The 14,704-nt window shown below is 36.8% G+C and overlaps 1 protein-coding gene across 1 annotated transcript; it reads left to right on the forward strand.

The window, feature by feature from the left end:
* The first annotated feature begins 10,083 nt into the window (after positions 1–10,083).
* Positions 10,084–10,494, forward strand: LOC149791434 (profilin-A-like). The gene has a single exon (XM_089971354.1). The coding sequence runs from the start codon at positions 10,084–10,086 to the stop codon at positions 10,492–10,494; it is 411 nt and encodes a 136-aa protein (XP_089827480.1).
* The last annotated feature ends 4,210 nt before the right edge of the window (positions 10,495–14,704 follow it).

Raw genomic sequence — 14,704 nt, forward strand, 5'->3', positions numbered from 1 at the left:
TTGTAAAATCAGATCAAAAGAACATTCTTGGTCATTCAAAAGGATGTTATTTAACGATGAAAAAAATGTTCTCCCCAGTGTGTAGGATGATACCCAGGTTTTAACCAATTTCGTGAGAAATGGAAACTATATTAAATGGCAGTCATTTCTTTTCTGGTACCACCACATTAATATTGTGATGCTATGACGTGACCAGTTGTTTACTTATTGTGTCACTCATTTGATGATAGTTTACCTGACCGATGTACTTCAGTTTTCAAGTATTAGGTGAGTGATGATGTTAACAGAACAGGTTGTCTCAGTTTACATGGCCTTGACCGAAATTAAGTGACTGTTACTATGAGTGTGACAAGGGATTTAAGTGACCTGAGCTGTTTAATCGTGTAGATATTCAAGAATCTTGAGGGGCCCTGAGTGGTCTAAAGTGCTCACCATTCAGAATCCCTGCCATTTCACCTCTGTCTGCGTGGGTTCAAGTCTCAGGCTCGGCTAATGTGGGCACGTAAGAAAGCCTGCCAGTAGCTTCTCATGGGTCGGTGGTTCTTCCTGGGGTTTTCCAGGGTTCTTCCTTCACCAGTTATACTGGCTGCCATGTATAGCCTATCTTGTGCTGAAAAATGGTGTTAAACTCTGCAAGAAGAAGAAGAAGAAGAAGAATCCTGTTTGTAAATTTGTTGTAATTAACTGTGTTTAAAATTTTTAAAAGATTTTATCTTGTGCATGCTAAAATTCTAATTCCATGGAACAAAGTCCTTGTTTTAAAAGTGAAAAAATCCCGATCGTTTATAAGACCATTACTCGGCAAATTACATTTGAAAGCAGGTTGTAAATGTATCAATAAATAAAGGCATTGAATATCTCTCCAGTCTTAATACAATGGATTCCTGTTGATTTGAGCACATTGGGAATTGAACACTTTGGCCCAGTTAAGGGGCTGCCCCAATTATGCAGAAGAGTTAAAAAGGTATACATGTATTTTGTCTTTTACGATTTGTCCCAAATAAATGGCTGACCCAATAAAAAGATGACCCAATTAACCAGAATCTTCTGTACTTATCCAGTGAACCTTTTGATGAAATCTTGTTTGCTTAACAATGTGTTTATAACATTTGCTTTTAAAATTTTAGAGGAGTTGTGGACACGTTGGAAATAGTTTGAGATTTTGGATGTCTTTGTTGGGCTAAAATTTTATGATGCAATGACTTCTGTTTATTGCGAAAATGTAGCAAAGCGAGGAGAAAATGGGGAGAAATGAGCAAAGTAGTGTTGTACCTTGGATTCTGTGAACTAGGGACAGTGTGCCCCCATGAACCCCAATTCTTGGGGGAACAAGACTTTAAAAAGGGACAAATCAAATTTTGTATTAGAAGTAATGGTCAATAAAACATTCTCAAAAGGCACACTGGTCAAAATTTGGGGGATCATGCAGCAGAAAAAGTACAGAAACTAATTGTTGTGCACTTGTGATGCAGCATTGGTGTTGAGATCACTGTTTTGCACTTGTAGATGTCAATATCTGAATGTTCAACACATTCACTTAATACAGACTTTTTACTAAACCTTTGAGCCAGATTAAAAAAATTAAAATAATAATCATTAAATTAAAAAATGCACTAAACTTGGTGGATGAAATGATTTTTTAGTCCAAAGGTCAGAAACCAATATGACTGTGACTAAAAGAAGAAAATGGTTTGTGCACAATAACCTTAGTTCTACATCACAGACATGGAATAAACCTTGTGGACTACTTTAGGTACAGAATAAGCTTATTGATTTTGGGGTCAAAAGGTCAAAGATTGAAGTTACTGTGACTTAAACAAATGGAAAAGGTTTCTGCATAAATATTTCCATTCTTATCCAGGTTGATGTACCTTCATAATTTGTTGATGTAAGGGCAAATCCAGGGGGAGACAACACATTCATGTCCCACACTCATGCAACCTGAACATTTCCTGGACTGTTTCCTTTAAAATGTTTAAAATTATGCCCTGGAAAGGCTTAAAATGAGGTACTTCTGGGTGCTTTGCCACTTGGACACCCACTAACTGTTCCATTTCCCATGACCCCCACCCCGCCCCACCTTCCTGGTTTATGCCCACCCTAAATAATATTGCAGAATCTGCCCATTGGGTGATGTTCACATTGTGTAAGAAAGAAGTCTAGCATTTTTGGGTAAAAGGGTGAAAGGTCAGGTTAATGGAATGAAAAAGAATGTTTTTGGCATAATGAATTCTGTTGGAGTATAAACACTGACCAAAGTTTGTGGAGCTCTTGCATAGAAGAGGTCTCTGTAGTTTATGTTGTTAAAAGATCAAAGCTGAAGGTTGTGGTTCCAAGAAAAATGTCTCATGTAGAATAACTTGTATTTTGTTTAAAAGTTCCTTGACCAATCATTTGGATAGTAAAAAAGACCCTATAGATTCTGGTGTCTTAAGGTCAGAGGTAAGTCTGATAAAGAAAATGATGGTTTCAGCACAGTAAGTTTTGTTCAAGACCATGTACCAAATATCCAGGTCACTGAGACCTGTCTGTAATTAAACTCCACTCAGCTATGCCCTATTTGTGCCTGCATTGAGGGTTATTAAACATTTTTGTTGGTAGCAGAGAAGGAAAAGAAAACATTAAATATGTAATTACTGTGTCTTCACTATTTCTTATTTAAAAGATCCATCATTACAAGTTGGTAGCTGCACCACTAAATCCCATAGTTTTGTCCCATCCCCCAACCAACATGCACTCACACAAAGAGCCAAGTCCCATCCCCCAACCAACATACACTCACACAAAGAGCCAAGTCCCATCCCCCAACCAACATGCACTCACACAAATAGCCAAGTCCCATCCCCCAACCAACATGCACTCACACAAAGAGCCAAGTCCCATCCCCCAACCAACATGCACTCACACAAAGAGCCAAGTCCCATCCCCCAACCAACATACACTCACACAAAGAGCCAAGTCTCATCCCCCAACCAACATGCACTCACTCATGAAGAGACTTCAACGAAAAATTGTTTCTTCTGAGTGAATGTATAGCATTTTGGACAGAGAACCCTCTCTCACAAGGCACAGAGGTAAGTGGGATGGCCAGACTATAAGCAGCAAGCTGAGTAAAGTTGGGGGAAATATCACCTCCTTCTTGAAGAAGTAGTTCACTGATTTCAGCCAGCCCCTTCTCTTTATGTCTTGAAATGTAGCATTTGAAGCAAAGGAAAGATGCCTTGGTTTCCTCAGGGTCAATCAGAGGATTTTCTCCTGTTCCAAATTGTTCAATGAGCCTCTCCAAGGACTCGGAACCATGGGTTTTTATTCTTCAGTGCCTTGAGGTAACTTTCTAGGATTGAGTAGGGTAGAGAAGTCTTCCAAAATCTGCATATCACATGGGGAGAATCTTTTTCTCATCTCTGATTCAACACATGCTACAAACTCTTTTCCGAGATTTTTGACAGACTCATTAGTAAGCTGATGATATTTTTGGTTTGTAATGCCATGGCATTTTCCTGACATGTCAAGTTGATGATTTAATTCAGTCACACATGATGTGTATCCATCTACATTGCTGACATGATCTTTGAGTGCTTCCAGAGTAGCATCAAGCATATGTTCTACCTGATCAATGTCCATGACCTTTTGAAATACTTTGCTGCATCTGGTTACCTCTTGCAGGACATCAAGCAATAACACTGTCGATGCTAGAAATTTGTATGTATCATGGCTCGAATTTAACACAAATTTCTTTACTAGTCCTGTTCACAAAATAATGTCACACAGCTTTCATGTACGTTTACCGGTTCAATTTTAAAGTTCGAACAACCCCCAACAAAACCGGATGTTTTCTGTGTGTTTGTTTTTGCGAATTGCATACACCAGTTACACCACATAACGTTCCTTTCTTCATCATAATTCAGCCATTCCCTGTCTTTTGTTCATTTCTTCTGAAACTTTCTATTATGCTTTTCCCTATCATAATAATTATTCCTCATCGTTCTCATTCAATGTTTGCTTTTTTTTCTGGTGGCTGAACACCTATCAAATGCCACATTTTGCCTGTCTTGTAAGGAGGGAATTGTGCCTTGTTTTGAAATACGAGATGTTATAGTATCGCTGACGCGAATTATTTAAAGCAAGAAAAGGAATGGAACAGTGTCCTTTATATAAGAAAGTCAGAGCAAGAAACATGTTTCAAAACACGTCTTTGCCCCCTCCCACACTTAAATGGACTCTCCCTAACAAAGACTTAACTCTGGCGGATGTTCTGCATGATCGAAGCAATGGCTATTTTAAAAACTGTTATAAAGTATTAGCATCAGAAGATAGTGTTAGTTTCAGCTTGGAGAAGGTGTTTTCCCATCAAACGAAACCATCTGACACTTGGCGCGTTGTATTTAACAGCTCCAATTACGGTATCATAAGTCGTAAGCTTGGTAATTGTTCCCATTAATCGAACCTCAGTGTATTGTTGAACTTAATAATAAGGCGGAAAATTTTCAAATCTTACATGCCCATGCTCAGAGATTTTAATTCCCAACAAATGTATGGCATTCTGCTTGGATATCTCCACGTGTATTCAATTATTTGTTCATTCTTGTAAGGGAAAAATATAAAAACTATTATCATCATAGAAAAAGTAGTTGTATGGAAAGGATGTGTCAATAATGTAATCATAATATATTGATCTTATTCTTATAATTATTTTGATGGAAATGTAAAATATGGGGTTTCCAGTTTGTGACTGTTGGAGCATTTAGGTAGCAAGCAAAAATAATAACCTTAAACAAATGTGCAAACTAATTTCTTTGAATAGTTTTTGCTGTGTTCTTTTGTGTGGTATACTGCTTTGTGGTTTGTTACTGTGGTCGAGTGAATAAAGTGTGATACCACGTAAATTTTTCATTTAATTTGTTATCAAATTAATTAGGATCAATTACCAAACTTCCGTTGTTACTGATGGGACCATAATTTGCGCTGTTAAGTGAAATGCACAAAATCGGATGGATTCTTGTTATAGAAACGCACCTTTCCGAGGCAGAAATTGACTTCCTCTTCTCATGCTAATATTTTATGACTGTGTTTACAATGGCCACTGCTTTGATTCTACAGAACGCCTGCTAAGTCAAGTCTTTATTAGGGAATGGCGTAAACAAACGCTGACTATTGATAACCGAAACTTACTAGCCCATCGGACTATTAACATTATGAAAGTTACTAGTCCAACGGGAAATCTGCTAGCCTTGGGCTAGCAGACCACCGCTAATTTTGAGCCCTGTGTATTTACCTCAGCTAGGATGGCTTTTGCTTTTGAAGCATTTGCAGTAATTCTGAGCTGCTTCTTGCTCAAGTGCAAGAACTATACATCCCCAACAGCTCTCAATGGCTTGCACAGCATCATGGTGAGACAGCCATCTCACCTGGGTACGTTTTTTGAACCTTTTTGCCTTCTTTCCCATAATCTGGCACACGTCTCTTATCCTCTGATATTTACAAGCTGAATATAAAAAGTTGTAGATTGTGACCAAAACAGACTGGTGTATGCTGTGCTTGCTGCAGCCCAGTATACTACCAAGGCTGGTCTATGAACACTACACCAGACACTCACCGTTCTTTTATTCTTCTCTTTCAGCCGTTCACCCACTCCTGATTTTGAACCCATCATGACATTTGCCCCATCAGTGCCCAAACCAATCACCTTCTTATTTGCAGTCTCGTAGTCCTGAAGAATATCCATTAAGGCATTTGTGATTGTTTCAGCATTTCTATCTTGCACTTTCACATTAGCTAAATATTAAGTGTTTGCCTTCCCACCACGAACAGTTTGATGAAATATAACCAATTTTTTTGCACAGCAATATCCAAAGACTCCTCCAGAAGAATGCCCAGGTATGGGGAAGTATGGACCATTTATTAAACCCTCTCCTTGCAAACTAAAGAGGCTGCTGCCTGCATCTCAGACACAATCCCATGCTTCTTGTATGTCAGGGTTTCATTCTTCAGAGCTGAGGAACCACTGTCCCTCTAAAAAAAGTAAAGTAATAAAAACTTGTATATCATCCTGTCACAGAGCACAAGTCATCTGGAATGGGTTTACTAAGTATTGCAGAACCAATGTTAATCCCTTCATTCAGTGTTACAGTTCTTTAACTGAAAATTCTATTTAAAAAAAAGTAAACTGGAGTGGACTGATCAAAGACCGTTTCACTTTATAAATTTATTTGATCTCAAGCAATAAGACATGAGACACATACACACACATGGAAGCAGAAAGAGAGAGAGAGTGGGGGGGGGGGGATTTTACCTGAAGTTTGATTAAACCAGGAAACTGTCAGTCTGGAATATTTTCTCGCCACATATGCACTGCCGTTCTCATCTGCACCATGAGGCTAGCATCTACCTGCTCTTTGCATTTTTCTTGGCCAGCATCCTGATTTTGCTGTTGCGAAATAATCCCTTTTGCAATAATATGTTCCCCAGATTCTTCATGGTGAACAAGGGCAGATTTTTTATAGTTCTTTGACCCAGTCACAACAGGATTCTTCACTTTGGAAGTCTTTGCACTTGCCAAAACACAAGTCAGATATGTCATTCCAGTAGATGAGATTTATTCCATACAGGGGAAGTCTTTCTTCCATTTATCGTTGAAGCTACACGCCACAGTTGCTTGCATCTGTTCATCATCCTTCACCTTCGAGGCTGATGGTTCTTGGTACGCGTGGTTTTCCTCTGGAGGTCTTTTTCTACTTAGAAAAGTATCAATGTTCCTTTGCTTGCAAGACATGCTGCTGAGGAAATCATGTAATCGCGAGATTAGGGGAAGCTATTCCATCATAATAAAGCCTACACTTGAACTCAGACACGATGCCATCGTTCGTCCACTGCATTGGAAATTGAACACATCACAGCGTGTACATCCTTTGCGTCAAAAATATGCATGACAATAAAAAGTGCGTCAATTTGTTTGAACGTGCATCTCTGACCCACACCTGTGAGTAAAGGGAAACACTGACAGAAATTCATCTATTGTTACATAAACAATTTCTTTGTCCATATTATCAGTGCATTGTTATATCATAATCTGCTTATGTTGACTTTGGGCATGAGTATTGTATGTTGTGAGATATCAGCTGTTTTTGTTGTTGACATTTCTGGTAGCGGAGATCAACCAGACGAGGCATTATCTCGTAATCTATGTTTTGTCGGATTTTTGGCCGCTTGTTAGTATTTAATATATTTTCATAGACTGACATTTGTGTGTGGATGGTAAGTAAAATTCCTCTTCTTTCCACTCAGAATTAAATTGTTCTTAACCGCTCCAGTGTCCTAGTGGTTAGAGCGTCCGTCTCGGCTGCGGGAGGTCATGGGTTTGACATCTGGCCGAGTCATACCAGAGACTTACAAAAATGGTACTAACAGCTGCCTTGCTTAGTGTTCAGCATTAAGAGGTTAGTGTTAGGACTGGTCGGCCTGGTCAGGATAATGTGACCAGGTGGGACATCATGCTACATGTCTGCAGCATGATGCCCCAGTATACTAGACATCACTATAAACTGGCACATTGCAGACATCTTAGCAATATGACTGAAAAATTGTTAAAGCTACATTAAAAATCAAAATCACATCACATCACATTAAATCCTTCAGAACACCCACATTTTCTGTACTAATCCTTGTCATCAGACCAGAACACATGCATCTCTATTGTCCGTTGACCTTTTGTTAAATTTCTGACGCATGAGTGGAAGGCAACATCACTCCGCTACCACAAATGTTATAAAAACAACCCCATCTTACTTGTTGGTCTATTTAATGGGCAGGGAGGAACTGTGACTACAATCAGTCTATGACCAATCCCTTTTTTAAAAATGTACCCTGATATAATAGTTTGCTGAAATTTCAAAGAAAACATCACCTTTGAAGCACCGACTGTTATGAGAACGTATGAAGCAAATGGAAAAAAAATCAAGTCTCAGTCATGGAATACATTTGTTTGATGTTGCTGCCACAATAAGAAATGGGCATTTGTTTGGTTCTCCAAAGCTGGCATTTAGCGGTGACTTCAATAATGTATGCACCTTTCATCAAAGAAAGCTGACTACAATATTCTATAAAAATAAAGAACTTTCCTTCAAAGAAGTCAGTACCAAACTTAAAAGCAATGGATTCTGATGGATTTTATCATTTTCCAATGTGACTGGAACACGTTTACTGTGCTGTGAAAGTTTCCTTTTTGCAGAGAAAAAGTTTGTTCTTACGAACTCTACCAATGGTGGCTTGAAACGCAAACTAACTTTTACCGACTTGGGACGTACTGAAGAGTAAATGTACTTAATCATTCATTACGTGACTGTGGATGGAATTACTTGTATTGTGAATTTAATGTATGTGATGAGATTCGCTGGTGAGTACATGGTGTTGATACTCTATTCATGCTATACATAAGACATGTATATATTAACAGTATACACGTATATGTACCAATCCATGGTTCTCTAAATAAAGTAAAATATTATATATGCCTTCTCTGTTTTCACTACGCGTGTATTTCCCATTTAATATGCATCGATATAAGATGGTAACTGTGCCAGTGAAGCATGTATTTTGCCACCCACATTTAGTACCTACCCTCTTACCTGCAAATTTTTTGGGGTACATGCATCATTTTCTTCAGCTGACTGACCTGGTTGCTTATAACAAGGTTTGGTCTATGACATGGTCAGGTTCTATGGCTCCCAACTACCGTGTTATAACGGGGTCACACTGTATGTATTATTATTCATTATTATAAACGGGTTATATTATAGTGTGTGTGATTGTTGACTTCATGCTAGCTTCTATAAAAACCACATTGCAAAAGTTAACAGAATATGTGAAATTGCAGATATTTTCAGGTAATAACTTTCTTCATTAAATCCCTATTTTCAGACTAGAATCCTGGCTCATGATGGTTTAACAGTGTATGGTCTAGTAATGAATGAAGTGAATATGATTATATTGTACAAAGATTTCTTCCCTATATCTCTTCCCTTGATAATTGTAGTCTTGCAATGCTCTAATTAGTGTCAGAAAGTAAATATGCCTATGAATTGAGCTTATCAACTGGCATTAGCCTGAACTGCAGGGAGTAAGATTACTTAGTATATTGACTGCCAGTTTGGTATACAATCTTTTGTATAAATCAACACCTAGCATGAATAACACAGTGAGACCTGTAAGTTGTAGGTTGACCCTATGATTTTCTTGATAGTAATCAAACTCACTATAAATAATTTAAACCTAGTTGAGCAATGACTGAGAGACACTTGGTTGCCCAAAATAAAATCGATTCATCTTGTGCTACTGGGACAGTGAATTTTCTACCATGCCTGAACATGACATGATGGCTTTTTGTGGAGCCAGCAGGATGTCTTTTTGCTGGCTTTCCCTGCATTCATCCTTTGCTGCTTTAAAACTTTCTTCTATTCATTATTTTGGAATTGCTCACATGTATATGAAGCATGATGTCTTTTGGACAGAAATGACACTATGGCATACATGCATTCAAATTGATCTGTATCTTATAGATACTTTTCAAGAAACTATTTTCATCAGTAAATGGTCATTTTTGCCCTCATTGTCAGTTTTGGAAAGACTGTTTTTGATCAGTAAAATTCAAATACTGTGTCACTGTAGTTCTTTGTTTAGCATTTTTGGTACAAACCTTCAGGATATTACACTTGATACCAAAATCATCAAATAAATAGCAATTATAATGTGTATTTTAAACCCTGTACCAACTCTCTTAAAATTAAGCAGTCTGGCTAATGCCAGCCAGGCAAGCAATCCAGACACACTTGGGCCTCTTGTTAAAAGTTTGTTTCCAGTTCTTCATTAAATAAAGTGCATGACTTGAGGGTTATGACTTTTGGGGAAGTTTTGTTTTTGTCACTTGTCCTTCCTATCGTAACCATGATGAACAAATTTGTCAACCTTGAGAAGGGATGTATTATATTCTGGTTTCTTGTATTTTCTCCCATACAGAGTAATCTCTCCAGTAAGAACAAATATTTGTAAGTTTTCACCCATATTTAATGTCTTGCAGGCAAGATCATCATGAGCTGGCAGTCCTATGCAAGAGATCACCTGAAGGAGGCAGGGGCCATGCTAAGTGCTGGTATATATGGAAAAGATGGAGCACCTTGGGCAACTGAAGGGGATATAGCTGCTGGTATTAAAAATAATGAAATTGTCCGTTTGGTGCAAATTGTGGAGGGCAGAGAGAAAAACTTTTTAGATATAATACTCGGTGGAAAGAAATATGTGTACACAAGGCATGATGAAGATGAGAGATTTGTATACCTTACAAAGAGTACAGGTGGTTCAGGTGATGACAAAAATTACTGCTGTGTATATGTTTCGAAACAGTGCGTTTTGCTTGGTTTTGTAGGTGAGAATCATAAAATGGGTAACTGCTCAACAGTTTGTTGTAAGCTACGTGATCATTTAAATGGTGCTGGTTATTGATGGTCTACAAATAGTGGACAGATTATGAAAATTTACAGATCATCACATGTTGAGACAACAGATGCTAGTGTTAAATGTGGACTAATAAGTTTGTGCACATTTATATGAAACGGAGTTATTATGGCTCTAATTTTCACATTTATATGAAACAGAGTTATTATGGCTCTAATTTTCACATTTGGAACAATATTTAATGTAAGTATTTACATGTATCTGACAAGCCATTGTGGAAAAGATGAGCAGAGAACACAATATGTTAAAAATGGCAGATTTTCGAGTATCGGAGAGGATGATTCTTGTCTGAAACTGTTGATGATACATTTATCTGCCAATCAAGCACATGGTTTATCAGAACTAATCATAAGTGGTTTGCAAATCAATTACATTGCATGGGTTTACTAATAGAATTTGTTGTTGAACATGTTGTATTCGGAAATGTTGTTTTATAGCTTGATATTCATAAGACCTTTGTTAATTTTCTGTATCATCATTTAGCAGAATTGTAGCCAGTGACTGTTATACTTGCCACTTTCATTTCTTGAGAATTAATTAGTTTTGCATTTCAACTAGCTTTATTTTGCCACTTGCTATTGATGAGACCTTGGCTGAGATGAACTGTCAGTATTGTGTCATTGTCTAGTGGAGTTATTGCCCCTGATTGTAAGACTTGCTAGCTAGTACTAATTGCACAGTAACTACCGTAATGATTATTGGATTTGGTAGCCATTTGTTATAATTTTGTGCCATTGTTTAGTTGTGGATTGTCCAACTCATCCTGTTTCTTTTCTGTGCAGATTTTTGTAGAACTTTACTTTTAATTGACACTATATAACCATCATTGTGTTGGTGTGCTTTTAACTGCTATCACAAATATAATTTTACCACAAAAATGCATGTAATTATTGAATTTCAACGGAATTTTGCATTCAGCTGTATTTTCATGAGACCCTGGCTGAGTCCAGTTGTCAGCATTCTGCATAATTTAGTGGAGTTGTAGCCCCTGATTATTTACAGTGTTATTGTTAGCATTCTGCATAGCAATTTAGCACTTTTAGTGCCCCAGATTGACAGACCCACATACTTAAGTTTCCACACAACTTATTTTTGAATGGATTTCAACCAGATTTGGTATTTAGCTTGTGTATTTGTGCAGTCAGATCCACCCAGTTTCATTTCTGTACACACATCTTAGAACATTACTTTTAAATGTCATTTCATAACCATTATTTTGCTTATCTGCCATTACATAGATCATTTCCTCATAATAACTCACTTAATTATTATTGGATTTCAACCAAATTTGGTAGGATTTCTTGAGATCTCAGCTTAGTTCACCTATTAACATTTTATGTCAATTAGCAGAATTACATCTCCACCCACTTTAATTTTTGCTCATGAATGACTTGCATATTGGGATTGAAACAGGTTTAGTGGGCATCATGATATGAATGAGATCTCAAATGAGTTGGATTGTCGGATTTTAGGTATGCATTCAGCCGTCAACATTATAACCTGTTTGTCCTACTCAAACTTCTGTACAGAAACTCTCATCAGATTTGCTTGTTTTTCCCATGGTTGGAAAGATGCAACTTTATTTTAATAATTATTAGCAGTAGATCGAAATTTGAAAGTCTTCTAGCACAAGGCTAGTAAATTTGCTTTTAGACTAGTAACTTTCATAATTCTTATAGAACTCGTGAGGTAACCATTGTCATGCAAGCTGACATGTTTTTTTTTTTGTCTCTCTTGTAAATTGTCCATTGATATTGTACATTGTTGCTGTTTATGTGCTTTTCACCAAAAATGTTTCTGATCAAATCGTAACTTGCATAATATGTCATTGATATTAAAGAATATTGTATCTGACTGCAATGCATTGCATAAAGAAAGGTAATTTTCTTTTGGAGAAGATCAGTTGTTTGTAGCAATCTAGAAGCCAGGATAACACAGGAGCATTCCTTGATGATAATCTACCATTTACTTTTTAATCTCGGTTTGTATTGGTATGTTGATATTACAAATAAGCCAGTAATATTTGACTTTTAAATATATATTTTTGGTGTACAAGTGCCATAAATGGCCAGTTTAAAGAAACTAGGATGAACAACTTTTTGAATGTGTCATTGTCAAAAGAGAATGTTTTAACTGACATCAGTTGGAAGAATTTGACAATTTAATATTGTTGCCATATGTCAGATCAACTGCAAACTGCACAGACTCCGATCTGCCACTGCATAAAGTGCTAGCAGATCTGGGTCTGTGCCATTCGTTTGGATTAACCAATAGAACAAACAGTGTAGACCCTGATCTGCTGGTGCAACATCATTTCTGGTTCTAAGTTTTTTGCAATTAGACCCGACTTGTACAAAAGAATTTATGGTCATTCTACTTGCAATGAATGCATGCTTAATCTGTTGATGTTAAGATCTGTAGTTATATTATAAAACGTTTTCTGTGGTTGCACAGTGACTAATTTTCTTACTTTTGTAAATTATGTACGTCCATTTTGTCACATTTTTTGCTATTATCATTTCACAACAATATGTGCAAAGCTTTACTTTTTTTACAATTATTTTGAATCATTTATATTAATTTCCATGTTTTTTTGCAATCTGTGATAAACTGACACTTATATGACCTTGTTAAGTTTCTGTTGCTGGGATTTTATTAAGTTTCTTGGGTGCTGTAATACATACAGTTATGATGACTATTTTATTATGTTGTTTTTAAAGAATGTTGTGTTAAATTAAGTTTTGATGGCTATTAAAAGTACTGGAATATTTTAAAACGATTTTTCCAAACTACACCCAGCAAAGAAATGCATAGTGACCTTTGTGATTTTGTTTTGGCTTGTACAGATTATAAGATACAATATTTCCCTACAATTCTTAAAATTAAATATCTGTTAAGATCCAGAAAAATTATGAAAAAGTTCACAGGAAGATCATATTTCATCATGACCAGTGTAGAAATATAGAAAATGGAATTATCAGAGTGTTAAATCATTTTTAATAATTATAATTTGTTACCTGTGTAAAACATTATTTTGTATCATGCCTGTACAAGACAAAAAAACCGAAATAACATGTTTGTATGATGAAGTAAAAAAAGACATTATTTATAATTTGGCCCATTTACCAAAAATGAAATTGGTGTTTATTATGGAAGAAAATTGTTCTTGATTATGAAGTCTCCCCTGCAGTGCCATGACATTGTCCTTGAAATACGAGTAATAAACCTTGGATGATAATTCAAGGTTTACATGCAGAAAACTTCTTTTTCAGAATAATGTTTGGCTGGGACTAATTTCAGTCCCTCAGGGTTAGCTCAGTCGGTTGAGTATTGGACTTGTAATTGAAGGGTCACTGGTCCAATACCTGCCTGGGCAAGGCTGGGTTGGTAGCCTTATTGTGTCCTTAAGAAAGAATCCAGTTTTCTCTGCATGATATAGTCAGGAATATGTGACAAATACATATTCCTCGGCTAGGTCTTGGTCATCACTTCCCAATTCTCCTAACCAGAAAATCTAGTTTAAAAAGAGCTGTAAAATCCAAAACTTATAAAACTGTAACATAGAGGTCATTTAAGCATTATGATGAAGGCAGATTTCTGTAAGATTTTGGTAATGTTCCTTGGAGTATAGTATTTACATTTGATGACGTAGAGATTGCTCTTGATATATAGACCAAGCCTTTTATGCAAGTGGTCGATTTTAACAAACTAGTTGCAAGTAAACGTTTCACAAAGTCATCTAGAATCCATCAACTTGGCCAGGAAGACCAGGTTGTTGAAACAGCAAATGCATTTAATCAATTTTCTTGTCAGTATTGCTTCCAGAGTTAAGTAACCCATTATAAACTCCAGCTATGATGAACGAAGAAATTTCAGTTCAGGAAAAGCTCCATCTGACAAAAAAAATTGTTGACCTCTAGAATGCTGACTGTTAAGACAGTGCAAGAAAAAAGTCGAGACATATCTCCTGAGGGCCGCTGCGAATATAATATCTGTTGGCATAGCTTACATCTGTAATCTGAGCATATCCACCTGTTTTCCCTGAGACATGGAAAGCTACCACCCCATCTAGAAGTCTGGCAACAAAGAATATGTAATTACAGACGCATATCCATCTTACACTGTCCAAACCAGTTGAAAAACATGTTTGTGATAAACCCCTCTCCAGCCTAAAACTTTATTCACCAAAACCAATCAA

This window comes from Sinohyriopsis cumingii, chromosome 9 (assembly GCF_028554795.1).
Source record: "Sinohyriopsis cumingii isolate HCF-2022 chromosome 9, ASM2855479v2, whole genome shotgun sequence".
NCBI classification, from domain to species: Eukaryota; Metazoa; Mollusca; class Bivalvia; order Unionida; family Unionidae; genus Sinohyriopsis; species Sinohyriopsis cumingii.

What these genes read in the sequence shown, in the direction of transcription:
- LOC149791434 (XM_089971354.1), top strand. Translation starts at nt 10,084, where the DNA reads ATGAGCTGGCAGTCCTATGCAAGAGATCACCTGAAGGAGGCAGGGGCC.